At 40.3% G+C, this 18,898-nt stretch overlaps 2 protein-coding genes across 2 annotated transcripts; one reads left to right on the forward strand and one right to left on the reverse strand.

The window, feature by feature from the left end:
- Positions 1-1,876: 1,876 nt before the first annotated feature.
- On the reverse strand, positions 1,877-9,428 carry LOC117292180 (mechanosensory protein 2-like). The gene is made up of 6 exons (XM_033774122.1): positions 9,231-9,428; positions 7,648-7,751; positions 6,172-6,327; positions 4,826-5,085; positions 4,049-4,127; positions 1,877-2,870 (listed from the first exon to the last, which is right to left on the reverse strand). Exons 1-6 carry the CDS (start codon positions 9,304-9,306, stop codon positions 2,685-2,687), a joined length of 861 nt encoding a protein of 286 aa, XP_033630013.1. The 5' UTR covers positions 9,307-9,428; the 3' UTR covers positions 1,877-2,684.
- A 1,684-nt stretch (positions 9,429-11,112) lies between these two features.
- LOC117292348 (octopamine receptor beta-2R-like) lies at positions 11,113-12,234 on the forward strand. Its single transcript, XM_033774370.1, has one exon. It carries the CDS (start codon positions 11,113-11,115, stop codon positions 12,232-12,234), a length of 1,122 nt encoding a protein of 373 aa, XP_033630261.1.
- Positions 12,235-18,898: the final 6,664 nt, after the last annotated feature.

Genomic DNA, 18,898 nt, shown 5'->3' on the forward strand with positions numbered 1-18,898 from the left:
AGAAATGTGGTCAAACTATAAAATTTGTTTAAATTTAGTTGTTGTTGTAGTAGTTGTTGTTGTTTAACTTTTTTGGGAGGTGAGGTGACACAACGCCCTCCCTACCCCTACCCTTTAAAGGAAACCCAGCTGTGCAGCTGTATTCTAATAAAATCGCTACCCTATCTCTCTCTTTCAAGTTACAAAAAGGTTGTTTACAGAGCCCAGTGCAGGGCCCAGATTAGATAGAGAGAAGCATCTTTACAAATGGCAAAGAAATTCATAAGCACAAACAGGTTACCAGCCAAAATGACATCTCATTCAGTGTTATGATTGGTGCCCTGTAAGCATTTATTTTCTGCTTAACCCTACTACCCTACTCCCTAAGAGTGATACACTAGGGTCCTTCCTCAATCAAACAAAATTCAACACCTTTATGGTAGCTCAACACCCAAACTGCTGGAGGTAGGCACTGAATACTAATGTAGCCAATGGGTCCCTCTTGAGTGAGCGCGCATTGTATGCCATACAGAGAGCGCTACATAGGTCCTGTTGATGTTGCAGAAGCCGAGAATACACAAAAAGTTCAGATTACACTTGAAAAAGTCTGAACTGCTGCAGGGTTTATTATTTAGTAGGTTCCACTGATTATGGTGGATCCTGATCCCATCATTTTGTTGGGGAGTCAGGTTCTGAGATGTCACTGACGCTTCCCAAGGTGCCACTCTGTTTTTTCCATCCCATTAAAATAAATGCAACCAAACCAAGGCTGTGAGGGCCCCTTTTTCATAAAGTAGAATCAGAAGACATTATTGCTACAGGGAACTTGACAGTAGCGTGAATAAGGTATTTGTTTTCTTGCTTTAAAAAAATTGTTTTCCCCAGCCCGAGTCGAGGAGTTACCAACACAAAGAAAAATGTTATCTGTCTTTTGCATGCTGTGATAAGATGAAATAAAATAAATAAATAAGTAATAATACTAGAAAATAAATAAGTAAATAAATAATAATAGTATTAATTTTGTTGCCCCATAAAAGTACATATTTCTAACTCCCAAAAACTTTCAGTGTTATATTGGAAAAGTATGACATGGTGCTCAGAAAAACAATATATATTTTGAACTACAGGACAGCAGAAAAATTATTGTTTTAAAGAAAAATTTTTTAAATTCATTGGTCAAACCTTACAAGTTTAAATTTACACACTATAGTACTAAAATATGGGCCAAATTTCATCAAGAAATATAGTGAACACTTTTTCCAAAAATGTCAAAAATAGTACAAAATCCATTCAAAAGTTGCCAGAATTTAGTGAGTTGTGTTAGAAAATACATCAATTAAATTGACACCGAATAATACTAACACTTAACACAATTTTTCTCCTACTATAAATTTATTATTAAACAATCGATAAAGCACTACAAAGAGAATGCTAGATGTTTTAAAAAAATTCCTCGTCCAAAATCGTTCTGTCTGGCGGTTGATTGACGCCTAATTATATGCAAGTCCATCAATTCTGTTGATGAATATTAAACCAAACTCAAGACAGACAATTGACATTTATAAATTATTCAACAATGAGTATAGTTTATCATTGTTAAACATCACCTGGCGCAGAATCATGTCTCCGCTTACTGGAAGCCCCTCAATGGCCCTAATAGAAGCCAACAAAATCAGCGCCAATCGTAATTTAACAAGTAAGCATGGAACGTTTGCCTGTGTACATAAAAACTTCACTTTACTAAGCCAGTCATCGCTTACACAGCTAGCGCGGAAATTTTGCGCTTATCGTGTTAGTGAAGAATGGCAACCGTAAAGCAGAATCCACAGTAAACAGAGCCATGACAATTGGGCCCTGAACAGGCAAGTCAAAATGCAAGAATTCTCATTATGTCCAAGAAAAAATGTCAATTTAGATTTGACTTCTAAAAGTAATAGTCATAACTCAATAGACTGTTGACTTTTGGTTCAATTATTAGAGTTAGAGCAACAAACTCAACCAAAACAAACAAAATTGCTTTTCTTCACCCAGGAGGGTGAATGGGTATCCATGAGTACAGAGTTGGTTCTTATGGCTGATTTTAAGTTTGGTGTGCTAAAATGCTGAACAATTGGCAACACAGTCTGACTTATCTCCAGAGAGGTGAAATAGTTTCAGGAATGAAAATAATAAATGGCCCAACGAACATAGGGGAATAATGTTTTTGCGCCGATGGCGACAAAATTTACAGATATTGACGATATGTAAATATCCGTTGACATCCAGCAGAATTCAGCAGGGATTCTGTCTCGATGTATGAAAATTACATGACATTTTGAAAATTACATGACTTTTTGACGGGAATTATGGTACACACCAAGCGCACTTCCAAGCTTTACAGATTGTTTAAGTTGTACCTGTTTGTATTGGACGAGTCAGGTACTCTAGCATTGATACTGTTGTGTTTATATTTCTTTAAATAGATACCCTATAGTATCAGTACAGTTTTTTTTTTTTCATTTAATAGTTACATGAAGATCTGTTGGTAACGTTATGCTACCTAACCTTCTCTCCAACGAAGGTAAAACTCTTGAAACCATTTTTGGTGCTGGTCTCGAAAAAAATAAACATTTCTTTTTTATCAGTTTTCTGGGTTACTAACAACATCCTTCTTGTCTACTCACCAAAAACCCCCAGATCTCTGCATAACGTCCAATCGACTTGGATTACTTCAACATACCAGACAAAAGATCGATGGGCAGCGGGAAGATGATGGTGGAGTTTCTTTCGGCCGAGATGGCATTAAGTGTCTGCAAGTAACGGAGCTGGAGGGCACTGGGGGCCTCAGCCATGATGTCAGCTGCCTCCTTGAGGGCCCGGGAGGCATTCCGCTCTCCCTCCGCGGCAATCACCTGGTTTATAAATGGATAATTTTAAGTCAAGCATATAATCACAAACTACTATTGATTTATCTAAAAGTCAAACATTGCAACCCAAAGGCCGAATTGTGTCAAAAACACAAAACATTCCCAGGCGTGTAATCTTGTCGTTGAGAGGGCAAGGCCAGTTTGCATTTTGCAAAGAGCACGTCCATTGGAAAATCTTATAGTCTATTGGAAACTTCTGTCGGGGCATCAAGGCCAAGAATAGGGGCAACAGAGTGAATTCTGACTGGCCAGCAGACCTCTGTTAAGGGAGATTGCTGAACTAGTGGTGTACAAGTCTTAGAAGCACCATTGATGGGTGGGAGACCATTTCATATGTTGTCATGGTTGGTAACTTGTATGGTACCTCATATGGCTCCTTAAGAACAAGCCACAACTTTGGATGGGACATGAAATTGTGCACTGTGTAATAATATTAATAATAATAATAATATTAATAATAATAATAACCATAATAATAAACAGTATTTATAGAAACAAAAGCTACAAACATGAACAAATTAAAACATAGGCCTACAATACTAGGTTATATAAGTCAAATACCCTACAGATAAGATCACCAGCAGATACAAAGTTAAAACATTAGAAACAACAGACCTATACATTTAAAACACATACAAATGTGTTATTAATAATACAATAAAAGATCAATTCCTATAACATACATTGAATCATTCCTATGAGTATAATTATGAGCACTAATACACAGTTTAATAGATGTTAAATTTGCATAACAGAACTCTGGAAAATATTTATTGCTTAGCAAAGTGTGTTGTCAAAATACATAATTACGTTGGTAGTATTGACAACTAATCTTCTGATGAATCTAAGTGCTTTGCGAAATCCACCCTTGGTTTCATTAGGGGTCTGTATTCTCTAGGGTTGTACTAGACAGATTTCGTTTTCGATGACGGATGGTTCTGCGATGGTATGAGTAGAAAAAAGCCAAACAATGAAACTTTCAACCCAACGCAGATTCATCCCAAGTACTGTTGGGAAGTTGAGGGACGACCATCCTCAAAGCCAACACATGCGCAAATGTTGCTAAATGTCATCATTACCACCGCAGAACCATCCGTCGTCCAAAACAAAATCTCTCTCTTGTTATGGAGTTGACTACAACGATTGTAAGAATAGATTCTGACCTTGGCTCTGGCTTCTCTTGAGGCTTCGGCTTCAGCAGCCATAGCTCGCTGCATCTGCACTGGCAGACGGACGTCTTTACTGTAATATCAATTGAAAAATCAACAATCACGCCATGGGCAAAACCACAGTAGTTTTAGAATAAAAATAATATGTTTGGTTCTCCTTGCATTACAGAGAAAATTGTCAATGATACTTTGCTTTTTATCACTGAAATCTATGCCATATTTCTTGGAAACTACATACATCATCAAAAAGTAATTCTCATCACAGAAGGTACCAGACTATTTTCCAGCCTCATGTTGGCTGAGTTTGTACATTTAGCTCTGAATGGAGGAGAACCAAGTCATGATAAAGGTCTAAGTGCTGGTGTTCTTTCTTAAAGACACTGGACACCTTCGGCAATTGTCATAGTTAATTGTCTTCTCACTTGGTGTATCTCAACATATGCACAAAATAACAAACGTGTGAAATTTTGAACTCAATTGGTCGTCGAAGTTGCGAGATAATAATGGATGAAAAAAAACCTTGCCACACGAAGTTGTGTGCTTTCAGATGCTTAATTTCGAGACCTCAAATCTAATTCTGGGGTCTCAAAATCAAATTCAAATATTTTAGTGAAAAATAACTTCTTTATCGAGAACGTCATTACTTCAGAGGGAGCCAGTTCTCACAATGTTTTATACTATCAACCTCTCCCCATTACTCGTTACCAACTAAGGTTTTATGCTAATAGTTATTTGAACAATTACCAATAGTGTCCAGTGCCTTTAACTCACATTTCCACTCTTTCCACCTTCACTCCCCATGGGTCTGTGGCCACATCAAGGAGAGCTTTGAGTGTTGCACTGATCTCATCCCGGTGGCTCAGTACCTCGGCCAGGGTCTTGGTACCCAAGACGTTACGCAGCGTGGTAGCAGCCAAGAGCTCTGTTGACCGCTTGTAGTTCTCAACGTTAAGCACCGCCATGGTGGGATCGGACACGCGGAAGTAGACCACAGCGTCAACAGTAACAGTCACACTGTCTTTTGAGAGTAACTGTCAACATAAGGAGAAAATCATGTTTGTGTACGTCATTACCAACAACCCAGCAGATACAATAAGCCAATGTTTGTTTGTTTGTTAAGATGATCTTCCCATAGAGGGAACTCGGCAAACTCCCACAAGGAGACAACCAATCTCTCTCATACAAACATTGGTTTACTGTGTATGATTATGAATTGCACAAATCATGGCACAAATCAAGAATTCACAACGACACTTACTCTAGTCATTGTGAAATCGCTCTGTTAGCTTGGGGGGTTCAAACCCACAAACTTGTGATTGCAAGTCCTGCAGTCAAACCACTGGACCACGGTGGCAATTTGCGAGTTAGATTTGAATAATGTCTGGTACAGTGATGTGCTTGATCAGACTGTAGAGAAAGTTGCTATGTCAAATGGTTCGTGGCAAACTTTTGCATAGCAACCTCCAGATGAGCAGAGCATTGAACCATTGTACCATGCACATCCGTTCAGAATTGTGTTTGGGTGTTCACCGTCTCTTACATACCTGTGCAAAAGCTTGCCCCAAATCAAGTAACACAGCAACTGAGTGTATTTTAGTCTGATTAGTACAAATTTAAGTGGTAACTTGTGATCAAGGACGCTATTGTACCTGACAATATTCAAATCAAACACGCAGATGGCTTATTATTAATATTCATCATTTTAAAGAAGGTGATTAAATGGCCTACTCTTTTATTCCCTTTTTGTAGTATTTTCAGGCCTAGGCCCAACTTCAAAAAGCATGTAAGCACAAAAACTTACTTAGGACCAATAAACATTTGCTTAGCAACTGATACCAGTCATTTCTTGCTTACACTCCCAACACACTGAACTTGTTCTCACTACGTTCTGATAAATGGAGTCTTGGTGCAAGACATTGTTATTCACACCGTCACTCAACTATCGCAATCGCCGCTTGCTCCCTACGAGTTGTTGCGCATGTTACTATCATCTTGCAAAAAGACTACATTTTTCCGAACGTAGCGAGAATGAGTTCGGTATGATGGGGTATTAGCCAAGAAATTTGCTAAGCAGAATTTTCTGCTGAGAAACTTTATAAAATTGGGCCCCTGTTTACCTCTTGGGGAGGTACATCAAATGAGAGTGTCCTGAGGTCTATCACTCTGAACTCATCGATGCATGGGATGATGAAGAACAGACCCGGTCCCTTAGGTCCGCCGGGCAGGAGCCGACCGGCACGGAAGATTATTGCTCTCTCATACTCGGCAACTGTCTGAAAGATGAAAAAAAATACCAAGAGATTTAGCACAGTTTCTTAACCATAAGATTATGTGGGATTTGAGGCATTGCAATGGTGAGGTATCAATATTTATTTGGTATGTGGTAACACCATGTGTGTATCTACTTGCCAGGTAGATTATGTTCTTTTGAGAACTTGTCTTGTGTTATATTGTACTAATGCAGAGTAGATTTTCGAAATTCGGGAGACTTCTCAGTTCTGAAAAGAACTGCCTGGGCGGGAGGTACAAAATAGGCAGGACTACTACTTTAGCTTTGAAATAACTTCTCAGTATTAACTTCACTACCACTGAGTGAGTTCTAGCTTGCTATAGTCATCGTAGAAAAACTATGATAACATCAGATTATGAAAACTAATTGTTTTTAAATTTTGATTCTTTTTGTTGAATAGCTACATTAAACCAACTACTGCTCAGTGTCTTTTCAATAATAATAGTTAGTTTTCAAATAGTGCTTTTCACGTACGAAGGGCGTCCCAAAGCGTTTCACATTATTACTCCTGGTCACTGTCTGGGCTTTAAATCATTCCTTAATGAAACCATCTCAGCTCCCTGGGGAGTATACAGCCTTATGCAACAAATATGCGCTACTCGGCTAAAACAATCACAAGAACCATCTCTGCCCTCACAGGTACCCATTTACCCCTGGTTGGAGAGAAGCATGTAGTCAAGTGTCTTTCTCAAGGACACAAGTGTCATGACCGGGAATCGAACCCACATTTTGCTGAACAGAATCACCAGAGCTTGAGGGACAAAGAATTTTAAAGGGGGTATGTCGTCATGATCAACACCAAACAAAATGATGTTAAATTTGCATCAAGGCTATAGAATATTTTTTGTGATTCTATCCATACAGCAATGTGTAATAAGCACTGATATACTCAAGATTTCCAAGTCCTGTGAAAAACAAATCCCAAACTGAGGTAAGACTCGAACAATGGACCCCATCCATTCTCACCAGCTACATGTAGACCACCGACCTTGCCCGGTAGCTAGCTAAAACCCCAGCCATATCTCGTTGGGCCCTGCCACCCTACCCCCCTTCAATGTTGGCTCTCAATGCGCAGTCTGTGCTCCAGCTGAGGTTAAACAAATCGAGAGAGAGGACGAGGGAGTGTATGTTTATTGTCACATACATGTAGCCCAAGCATTTTGGCAGGGATTGTAGAGGCAGTTCAATTCCTATATTTTAAATACAAAACGAAACCTAGTTTACATTTTATTTGATCTTATTAGGAGGGGAGGGGGCTGGGGGATACCCTTTGGTTACACCACTGTATACATTATGACTGTACCTTGAATATCATACACACGGAGATAGGGATTGTGAATACGATCAGCACAACGGAAAAAAACATGAGAACATAGATGCAAACTCCCAGACCTTCTTGTGGGTTTTCTGAAATGAGATGAATGAAAACACATGAAATCAGATGAAAACCAAGTACAGTCGAGCGATGAGAGCGGTTGGGTTTCGACCAGCGCCCAAATTCATAAACATGTAAGCACAAAAAACTTGCTAAGCACAAAATAGTATATTAGGCCTAAATGGTAGTTGCTTAGCACAAGCAGAAACAGGTTGCCATGACAAAATTACATTTAGTTTGCATAATTGTTGTGGCTGGTGCCCCCCCCCCCCTACTCAATTTTTAGTTTAGAAAAGAAACAAGCAGTATTTTCTGCTTTAAACAGCGTTATGAAATTGGGCAGGTTTTCTTGAAAACATGTTTATTCTGAAATAACCAGAACTAGGTTCATTAAGAAAGACTCATTCTTGGGCGCTGTATTTCTTTATAGCATATTTTTCTGACATTCCCCAGGAAACTCTCTCCCTCACTATATGCAATCCGCACTATGCTATGATTTTCACCACACCAAACCACAAAAAACTTGTCACAAATTCAAAAAAGACCCAACGAAAAAAAAAGCTTAAAAAACCACCTACCTACTACCAGAGTGCGTTTGGCGACCCCAACCAGAAACATTGGTTATCGGTTGAGCGTTTACGCGCGTCGGTTGAGCGCGGTAACGGTGCTGTTCAGGTCAACTGGTAATTGACTTGTTGAGTTGGTTGGGCTTTGGTTGGGGTCGCCAAAATGCACTCCTGGCTTCTCAATCAATTGCATACTACCAATTAAAGAACTTTTCACCAAAATACATGTACAAAGTGAATAAAACTTGCTTTCATTTATATTAAATGGATGTGTAGAACTAGAAGGTTCACACTTGGTCACTATTACATTAGTAAAGTAGTAGTACTGCTAGTGCTACCACTGGTTCTGGTGAACTACTGCACAATCTCCACATGTCGGATGTATCCGTGCAGGTGACTGAGTAGCAAGATTTACCAAAATGGATTAGGGACTGTGAATATGGTCAGCAAGACAGAAATACTGTCACTTTTGTCAGTGGTGGGACTAAACATTGTCAACAATAATAACAATAAAACATTGCATGTATACTCGTTTACTGATTTTAATTTATTTTTATATTTTTTTATATTTTATCCAATGATGACTAGCTAGAGATATGAATATGATTATGAAACTAACAATTTATTTTGTATTTAATTTAAACCTAATAATTGGGTAAAATTATGCAGAGTTATTATAATGCATCAGCAACCAAGCCCATGGCCAGTAAATAGGACGAGGGTATTTTTTCTATGCAGAGCAGAGCAGAAAATTGTGATAAAGGTCTGTCTGTGTCATTGCTCTGTTTATTTTTATGCATAGATAGAGCTCCCTCTATCATGGCTATTGCACATGCATCCCCCCCCCATGCGTTGGACATGGTCATCAGCCAGAGAATGAGATGCATAAATAAAAAACATAATATTTACTTACACAGACTTTACAGAAATGGGTTAAATACTCACCATCACCATGCTTAATCATAAGGTATCTTTCGGCAGGCGGCTCCACAAACTTCGTGGCCCCAGAAGTGGAAGCCATGTTTTAACTGTTGTCGAGAGAATTCGAGAAGGATTGTGTGTTTCACTCCTCCGCAGTTGTCAAAATGTATTACTAAAATATTGCTCGGGTCCTAATGAAAATGAGTACTAATTCCCTTGATAGTCTGGTCTCCGCCGCCTCCTGATCCTGTGTGTAAAGTAATAATGAACAAAATTCCTAAACTTGTTAAAGTCCACTGAGGGGATAGTTAGGCTATCAGTGACCTTTTTTCTCCAGTGAAAAGTGAAGTTGCTGTTCTAACCGTTATTTTTCCCTAATCATATTATTATGTCTCAAATTATATAAATATTTATTATTTTGCATTATGATTTTGCGCCCACTTTTAGTTTTAAACATGATCAGTTTGACAGAATATTAAAAGTAAAATTGGAAACTAGGTTTGATTTGTTTGTCAAATATTGTTGTTTTGATGTAAAGATAAACAAATGTTTCAATGCATTAATCTAGTAAACAGGACTCGGCATAAATTAATGTCAACAAGTCCAAACTTGGGGTTAATCTAGACTGGTGGTTTCTTCATTTAACTTGCAGTCACCACCCAATGTGACATAATTGTTTGAGATGGTACCTCCTTTTTTTGGGGGGGGGGGGGGTCGAGCCCCCTTGCAAATGCCTGGAAATTTTTTGCAGTTTTAACCACGTTTTAACAGTTGTATTCTTTATTTCTGAAGCAGAATAATTGCATGTAAAAGGAGATGGACGTTGTAACCAAAAGGAGGGTCACAAAATACGCCCATGCCGGAGGAAGAACTGCCTAAAACCAGACTGTGTTTTGCCCCGTGACAGCGCGTGACACTTTAACAAAAGAGGGCGCTGTGTAAGCAACTGCGCACGTGCAAAAAGGGTGCACCACTCGAGACTCTATGATAGAGCAAGTGATGACGAATAAACAAGCTAAATAATTATTCAAAAGTACTCACAAAATGTGCTCAAGTCTCTCAGCCTCTTGAAATCAAACAAAGTAATTTTTTCGCAACTACACTTCAGATTTAGTAGATTGGCTAAAGTAAGATCATTATTGAAACAGTGTGTAGGCACAGTGCTCCAAGTTGAAAGTGAACGACTATAAGCATACAACAGGTTTGTAAGTTATTTGTTATTTCACAAAAATTTGAATCTGAGAGGCGTTACTGCAAAAACGCTTCTCATGTTGTGCACTGCTTTTGGGGCTATTCTTCCTGAATTGAAATCGCTCCGGATATTTGGCCGCAATATTATTTTCAAAACGTGACCACCTTTTAAAATGAAATGTTCGCATGGCTAGTTTTTTTTTATAGATAGGGCCTACATCTTTAGGATTAAAACAACTGAATGGTTCAAAAAACCAAAGGTATACACATTTTACTTTTAATGGCCAGTCCTACACTATTTGGTTTGGCTGTCTGCAGACAAATTAACCGATTAAACCAACAGGCTCGTACTGTGTCAATCATACCTCAATTCGCTCACAAATAAGTGTATGTACACAATGAGCGAAATGTATAATTTATTACGGGAAAGGCTAATATTTACGGTTTTCTCGGCTGCGGACAACTCTTGATCGCATTTTGAATAATTCACTAAAGTTGATGACGTGTGTGCTCGTAGCAACACATTGGCTTCATAGATCACTTCCAGTGCAATGTCATCACTATAATTCTTAAGGTGTAAACAAAATGTACGCTTTCACTCTTGATTTCTTCAAACTGTAAAGGAAGAACGATCTCTAATGCTCTTTGCCGCTGCTAGCTTCTTCCGTTTCTGGAACGTCATTTTGAACAAGGGAAGAGAGTACAAAAACCAACCATGGAATTTACATCTCATAGTTCTGAGGAGAATTCCTCAGATGCATCTGCCCAAGAACTCCGTAGTGTCGTTGGGATAGCCGTTCCAGCAATCGCATTAATCTGTATCATTATACTTTCGATATTGGGTAACTTGGCTGTAATCATAGCGGTACTGAGGACCCCTTGCTTACGGGAAAAACCTTCGAGTACATTCCTCATCAGTTTGAGCTTTGCGGACTTGATGAATGGTATTTTGGTGATGCCAAGTTCCCTGGCCGCTCTTCTAGCAGACGGTTGGCGGTTTGGTATGACTTTGTGCTACATCCAGTGCGGCCTTACCTACTGCTTCATCATCGTGTCGATGGTAACTCTAGCGTGTATAAGCATTGACGGGTATTTCGCAGTGAAACACCCGTTGCGCTATCACAGCATCGTCACCCCACGAGTAACCAGGGTGGCCGTGGCATATACCTGGTTGAAAGGTCTGGCTTTCGCCGCGGTCCCGGCCATCAACACCTGGATTGTCTATGACTATTGGGAAGTGGCGTGTGCTATTGAGTGGGATAACGACATCTATTGGAAAGCCACTCGAGCCTACGTCCTCGTAGCGTTTATATTGTGCTTTCTGAGCTCAATATGCATTATGATATTCTGCTACGTACACATCGGCTGCGCTGCGAGGACCAACTCGACCTGGCCCCTCCAGCAGCACTCACGACGTACACATCGCCAGATCTCCAAGAATTTGAAAGTGGTGCAAAGCTTAGCAATTGTGGTCACCATCTTCTTTGTTTGTACGGCGCCGTTTTGCTTCACAAAGGTCCTCAAGATGTTCCTCACCAGCAGTTACGTGCCTTCGTATCTCAATCTCATCGCATCGTGGTTCTCTTATATCTCGTGCGCAACCAACCCTTTCATCTACGGCATATTCCGTAAGGATTTTCGCCGCGCGTTCGTGAAGTTGTTCTGCCGCCAAACAAACGCCCCGGTGACGCACGACCGGCGGAGAGGGAATCTGACCGGGACGGGGCGACCCGATGGTGGAGGGAGGCGAGGTGTCGGTGAAATAAATTCTTTAAGAGTTTCATCCGTGTCAGGGCAGAACAACGAGGACTTATTTCGAACAAGCTCAATGTTTTAAGCCCATGCAGCCAGCGGTGTGTTGGACCTTTGGCTTTTTTCATTTTGACCATGGGGTTCAAAATGGGATACGAATTAAAATTTCACCCAGCGTCTTTAACAAGCTAATGAAAATGAAAGAGAAAATAATATTAGCAAATGCGGACGCTAAACCATTAAAGAGCATCCTGATGGTAATAAGTAATTGAATCACACGCGTTCTTTTCTGAGTAAACCATACACGCGGGTTTTTTGACGCCATCAACTTTAACCCTTAAGCCGGCCTCGGGCCGACCTACGATTTGCTTGCGCCCGCACGAAACTGTAAACTGTCGGCAACGCGCAGACAAAAATAGGCTCAGGTCACACGAACTGAGAAATCGTGCGTCTGCGATTGGTCCCCGATCGTCGGGATCACGTCGTATCCGTACAAGTTTAAATTGTACTCTTGCGACTGTTATATTTTTCGAGCGCTGTTTCAGATTGTCTTAAAATCATCGCAGTTACGCCCAGGTCGTAAATAATCGCCGACCGAAAAGTTCCCGACGGTCTTAGCTCAGGCTCAGTGTGATCCTGGAATGTCAATCGGGACTGTTTTTTGTTGACGCAGGGTCGACCTGAGGCCGGCTTTAGAAGTTCTGAAATACGAATGTTAATGTTGCTATTATAATCCTTCATTGAACACATATTTTTTTTATGTGAATGTTGGCGTTCAATATCAGCTTATATCCTGTGGCAAGGAGATTCTTTCTCCCAGTGAGTATGTCCCCTATACGGCAAACTGTGTACAAACTACTTCCGATAGCGCCCTCTTTTGAAACATCCTCCTTCAGTCAACGTTATTAGCGACCTTTCGATTTTCGGGACGGTAGCACACAGGACGGTAAAAAATTCTAAGCGTGTTTTTTCCCCAGGGAAGATGAGGCTACAATAACAACGTGTGCCTTTATGGAGGAAAACTATGATGGCCTTTATCGTCCCGAAATCGAAAGACAGAGGACGCTGCATGTTAACACATGGATCTCGCATGGAGATGCAATACAAGTACACGTGTATAGAATGTACTCTAGACACGCTTGGTTGGTTGCCGCCATGTGAGAAAGAAGGTACAACACGTCCATTAATGCTTAGTGGCCTCATCTTTCCTGTGGAAAAATACGCTATAAGGGATTACTGATTGTATACTAGAGATCAGTGTAAGGGAGCAGGAAAGTCGATCGACGCATGCGCCAAACTGAAGTAGTCTCCGTCAAGTGGAGATTTGGAACGCTATTTTGGTGAAACAACGTCCGGTCTGTACGTCAACGGAGTGATGTCGTTTGTACACGTTGTATGGTGAGGGAGCCTTGTGATAGACTTGATTCAAGCCCCGTTCTCGTGCAAGAGATGCTAAAAAACATATCCGACTTCAAAATGTAGCTTTTGTGGTTCCGAGAATTGCCATGCACAGGGGACTAGGTTGGGGGATGCCAACCTTGCAAAAGTTGTCTGATGTTTAGGCGATGGGAGTGGAAATAAAAGGACCCTCACGGGACTGGGACTTGAATCAATTCTATATCACCATGCGGTCCTAACGGGAGCACTCGAGCGTGAGCATACAGACTACTGTGTTATGTTCTCTCCCGTCCTGTGTGCTCCGTCCCGAAAATCGAAAGCTCGCTATTTCCCATACAGGGGACAGAATCTCTGGCGGACAGTTTTCCCTGAGACAGCGGTAAACTGTTTGTGAATGTGTGATGTACGTTTAGTACCTTATTTAAGCCACGTCCGCTACCTTCACACAAACTCGGGCTCCAAGTTCACAGATTACCAAAAGCTCATAGGAAACGATTTGAGCAAATGTTTCTTTGAGAATGTGTTAGTGTCAACCGTATATTTTGAAGGGAAACTCTGATAAAAGCGCAGTGAAAGTTAGCCTTTTGTCAAGGCTTTGTGGAGTGAACAGCGGAGCGACTGGAACGGGAGACCACTCGAGAGCGTGGTCTCCCGTTCCAGTCGCTTGGGATCGCGGCCCTCAAAAGCCACGAAGGCCTTGACAAAAGGCTTAGTGAAAGTAACCTGACAGACTCGAGAAACAAAAAGTTTAACCGGTCCCGCTGGCTAGAGAAAATAAGGCAACCCAGTATTTACATAAAAATATACACCAAACAGAAACACGTTGCTGGTACACTTGCTTGCAATCGAAATTTATTAATCTTGACGCCTACAGGCAAAATTATAAGAAACACTTTATATTATAAGTGATTGTTTACATTTTATAGCAAGCAAGAGCGATGTTAACATTTAATATAATAATATTCATCATTTTGTGTGTAAACTTTACAATGACGTAGGCGACTCTTGTGTTCATCACCGGGATCAATAAACATAGGTGTCAATTTCAATCAATCGATCTCAAATAAGATTGAACTAAATTCAATATGATTAACATCCAATAACAAGGGCAATGGTTGTTCTCGATCGTGTGATGCCAATTGATTTTATACTGTAACGTTGGGGGATGAACAAATATTTACTTTCGTTGCGAGGGTGACAATAGTTTCAACAGTTTCTGCCTCAAAAACGATATTTGTTTCAAACCTGCGGGGTCTTTAATATCGCAGCATCCTATAGTCAAAGGCAGTGAGACCTTATGAGTAAACGCTCTGAACAACCCACTTCGAAACTCACAACTTCCGCAATACAATACAATGCTCCTGAAACTAACGTTGATATTATTATAGGTAAAGCAACTGTGTGTTCCAACAATTCCTAAAATCTATAGTCAATGGAGCAGTGAAATATCTTATTAAGAACACTCTCAACGGAGGACATTATATTGTACACGGAACTCTTCCTCAATAAGTGATACCAAAACTTTAACGTTGCTTTAATTACGGTGTAAAGTCCCGGTGTGTTTCCCCTGTTTTTACAATATTAAGTGTTTATATATAATTTTAACACAATCATGATTGGTGAACACGGTTACGTTCACACAGTTTGTCATTGATCTATATTTTATGATTGAGATCGTGGTTTTTATGCACTGATGTCACCACGACGCCGTCTTAGGTAAAATGATGACGAACCACTGCTCCTAAAATAAACGTTGCTTTTACGGAAAGTCCCCAGTGTGTTCCCAAAGTGTTGTCTACATATAAACACAAACATGATTTGCTATAGCACGGTCACGTCGGGCTCACCAAGGTTTTTGCATGGCTTTTGTCAATTAATTATACTAAAGATCAATGGTTCTTGTGTACTGACGTCATTACGACGCCATCTTGTGTAAAATGATGAGAATGACAATGAAACGCACAGCTATGTACAAGTAGGCCCTATTATACGTTATAGAACTCTAAACATTAATTATTTTGGACTGAGGTGTGTTATAAACAACAAAGCCGGTCACTATTGCACGTCTGCCGCCTGCCCAACCGGGACTGTGGTATTGACCGGAAGAGGGTCCTCTTTCCCTCGGCTTTTGGCTTCAGGAAATATGACCCAAATCTCAGTGACCCTCACTCACAGTGCCCCCCCCCCCCGGGTTTATAAACGTGCACCAGTGACCTCATTGCCAGTCCATACTACTGGAATGCTTCTGGTTGGGTGCAAAATATACGCTACTCACGCACCAACACTACAGCATACACAATACTACATTGTTAACTAGTACATTACTAATTAGTTTCCTACAAATAATGAGCATTTTGAACTTCTTGATGAACTATAGAATATTTGTACGTAAAATTTTGTTCTAAATAAGATCATAAATTCTTGTGCAACTAAGGCAACATTTAGTTCAGCTGAGAAATTTAATATTAAAACACACTCACAATGAAAGTTGGTTTTACCAAGGCTCTATCTATTAGAAAAAATTAGTGCGTCACAAAGATGAAAAGCCCCTCTTTCATAGGGCACTGTACACGCTGAGTAAAAATATCAAAGAGCAGTATTTGCACTTGGTGTAGGTCTACGCCAACATACATAATAACAAATCAGTGAAACTTAGGCGATCAAATGATTGTCGAAATTAAAAGCAAACAATGGACAGAAAAACACCTTTGTTGTGAAATTTAATTTGTGTGCTTTCAGATGCAAGAGAAAGAAATTCAGGCCGGAAGTCTTTCTGAGATTCAAATATTTGAATGAGAAATTACCTCTGCCTCAAAAACTACGTTACTTCAGAGGGAGGCGTTTCTTATTAAATGCTTGATGCTATTGAAAATGTCGCTGGTTGTACAGTATTAAGCATTTACGGCTAATATATTCTGATTAATTGCAAAGTTACCTCTCCCCAGTACCTTTAAAATAAACACATGCGATTTTTACTCACAAGCAGGTTTATATAAAAAGCAAACTATATAATTAATGGTATACTTTTAATATTGGTAGTATGCAGTCAGCAACGACTTAATTCTCTATTAGGTGTTCTTTGTCAAATTCGCCAAATGAGAAGCCAATTTAACCACCAAACCATTCTATTTCGCGCAAAAATGAATGCTGCTTAAATCGGCCATTCAATTTGTTTTGAACCTGTGCAAAAGTAATGTAACTTAACATTTAACAAAACAGCATTAACATTCGCAGGAGCTTTTTAAGTCCAACCAGCTTTGCTAAATTGAATGTTATTGTTATGCTAAATTGAACACATTGCTAAAGGAATTCAATAACATATAACGAAATTGAATGCATGAATTCTGAATTTGCTTCACGGGAACAACTGGTCTGGCAAAACCACTTGAATTCGATCGCATGGAAATTGGCTGTACTTTGGCGAAAATGACCGAGAAAACCTATATTAATTTTTAATCTATTAGCAATTAACATCCCATGATGGACAACAGTTATTGAACCTTATATATAGTTTCTGCTTAACAATATTTGTTGCGCTTAGCAAGTTTTGTTGTGCTTACAGGCTGAGTGTATAAAATTAGGCAATTGTCACTCGAGGCAATTTTAGGCAAGGCAAAAGCCAATAAAAAAGGAATCCTCATTTTTATAAATTTGTGCTTTTTACCCATATACCGATGCGTGTTAGCAATGTATACTCAGTACTTTCCCGAGTCCAGCGAAAAAAAAAACCCACCACAGGCATATTACTCGGGTAGGAGTCGAATCCACGCCCATAGCAATTCTAGAGCAGTGTATTACCAACTAGATTACCGAGATTGCCCGGCAGCTACAGACAGTTCGAATCCTGTATTTTGGCAAAGGGTAATTTTTCTTTTTTACCCATACACCGACACTTAGTACTTTCCCGAGTTCGTTGAATGTTTACATATAAAAGGTGTCTTTGGGGATCAAAAGACAATCTTCATGCTATAGCACATGGCATCCACTGCAGTTGGTTGCCTCCAAGTTGCCGGTAAAAGTTGCCTGGTTTACTGACAATGCCCTCCGTCTTTAAAGTTTTTCGCTTCAATAGTAATAAAGTTAAAAACTAGTTAACATGAAATAATAATGTGAACAAAAAACCGTCGAGAAGATATATATTATCTTTAGTTGATATTAATTTGCTTCGGGAATATACAGTAATTATTTTACTATTATCATTGCGGTACCCGCTGATAGGATTGGAACTGCCTCTATACCGGGAAATCTCGGTGGTCTATTTGGTAAGACATCTGCAAAGATTGTGTGTTCGAATCCCAACCGATTAATATGCGAATATTACGAATATTCGCAGCAGTTCAGCTCTGGGCAACTCACTTGCGAATATTGCTGCGAAAGGATAGTTGTGACGTCAAATTCACGTCAAATTCGCTTCGCATTCGCATTCGCAGGAAGTATGAACCGGGCTTAATACAGTACTTTACACACATCTGTGTAACAAGGTAAAACCAATACGAGGTACATTTAGAAGAAACTACCCAGACAGTTTAAAAGGCGACACGCACAGAGGGACCACTGACACCGACATCAATAGAAGTTTCGTCCTCGCTGTCGTCGTCCGACGATTCAACGATCCGAGTACGGGCAGAGGCTTCAACCGAAACTGGCAAGTTCTTGCGCACATCTCTTTCAGATTTTTCCCCAATTGCGACGTCGTAAAGATTGACGTCACCCATCGCCGGTTGAGACATGTAGAACGTTTTGACGATGGAGTAGTATGTCTTGCCCGTTTTCGCCCTGAAGTACCAACGGTAGGGCCAAGTGAGTCCGAGGACCGTTGCGAGGACGAAAAAGCGCAGTTTCATCCACCACGGGGCCGTGTTCTCGCCTACGAAAGCCGCCACTCGCTTCTCGAATCCAGGCACGCCATTATCCACCTCGACGTCCATATACGTGTCCATGTGCTCGTTTCTTTTCCTGAACTCTTCCAATTGGGAATAGTAAACCGTACTTGTCTCAATATCACCGGGTGAAATGCATTTGTCCAGACGTATTCTCGTGACGCCGAACTTACTGATTCCCTCCATCTTCTCAGCGGATTCGTCCGACCAGAAGTTGAAAACGAAGGTCTTGAAGTCCCGATGGGTTACAACTTTCTCTTGGTATGTTTCAATGCGGGACTGAGAGTTGCCTTGCGCGTCCGTGTAGTACACTGTCCTCGTCCGTGTCTCGAAGTGGTAGCACGTGGCAATCCAGGAAATTATGGGTTGAGCCTGACGCATCTGAGAGACAAGCCTACCGACTGTGCCGGCTTCTCCCAATTTGCTCAGGTATACTTTTTCCCTGGCGCGGATCGACTCAAGAAGCATTAA

Source organism: Asterias rubens, chromosome 7 (assembly GCF_902459465.1).
Source record: "Asterias rubens chromosome 7, eAstRub1.3, whole genome shotgun sequence".
NCBI classification, from domain to species: Eukaryota; Metazoa; Echinodermata; class Asteroidea; order Forcipulatida; family Asteriidae; genus Asterias; species Asterias rubens.

Bases quoted from the DNA above. Each gene is read 5' to 3' on its own strand.
- LOC117292180 (XM_033774122.1), bottom strand. From the start codon at position 9,306: ATGGCTTCCACTTCTGGGGCCACGAAGTTTGTGGAGCCGCCTGCCGAA. The intron at 7,752-9,230 runs GTGAGTATTTAA...ATCTCATTTCAG, and splicing joins TATGATTAAGCATGGTGATG to AAAACCCACAAGAAGGTCTG. The intron at 5,086-6,171 runs GTAAACAGGGGC...TTATGTTGACAG, and splicing joins TTGATGTACCTCCCCAAGAG to TTACTCTCAAAAGACAGTGT.
- LOC117292348 (XM_033774370.1), top strand. From the start codon at position 11,113: ATGGAATTTACATCTCATAGTTCTGAGGAGAATTCCTCAGATGCATCT.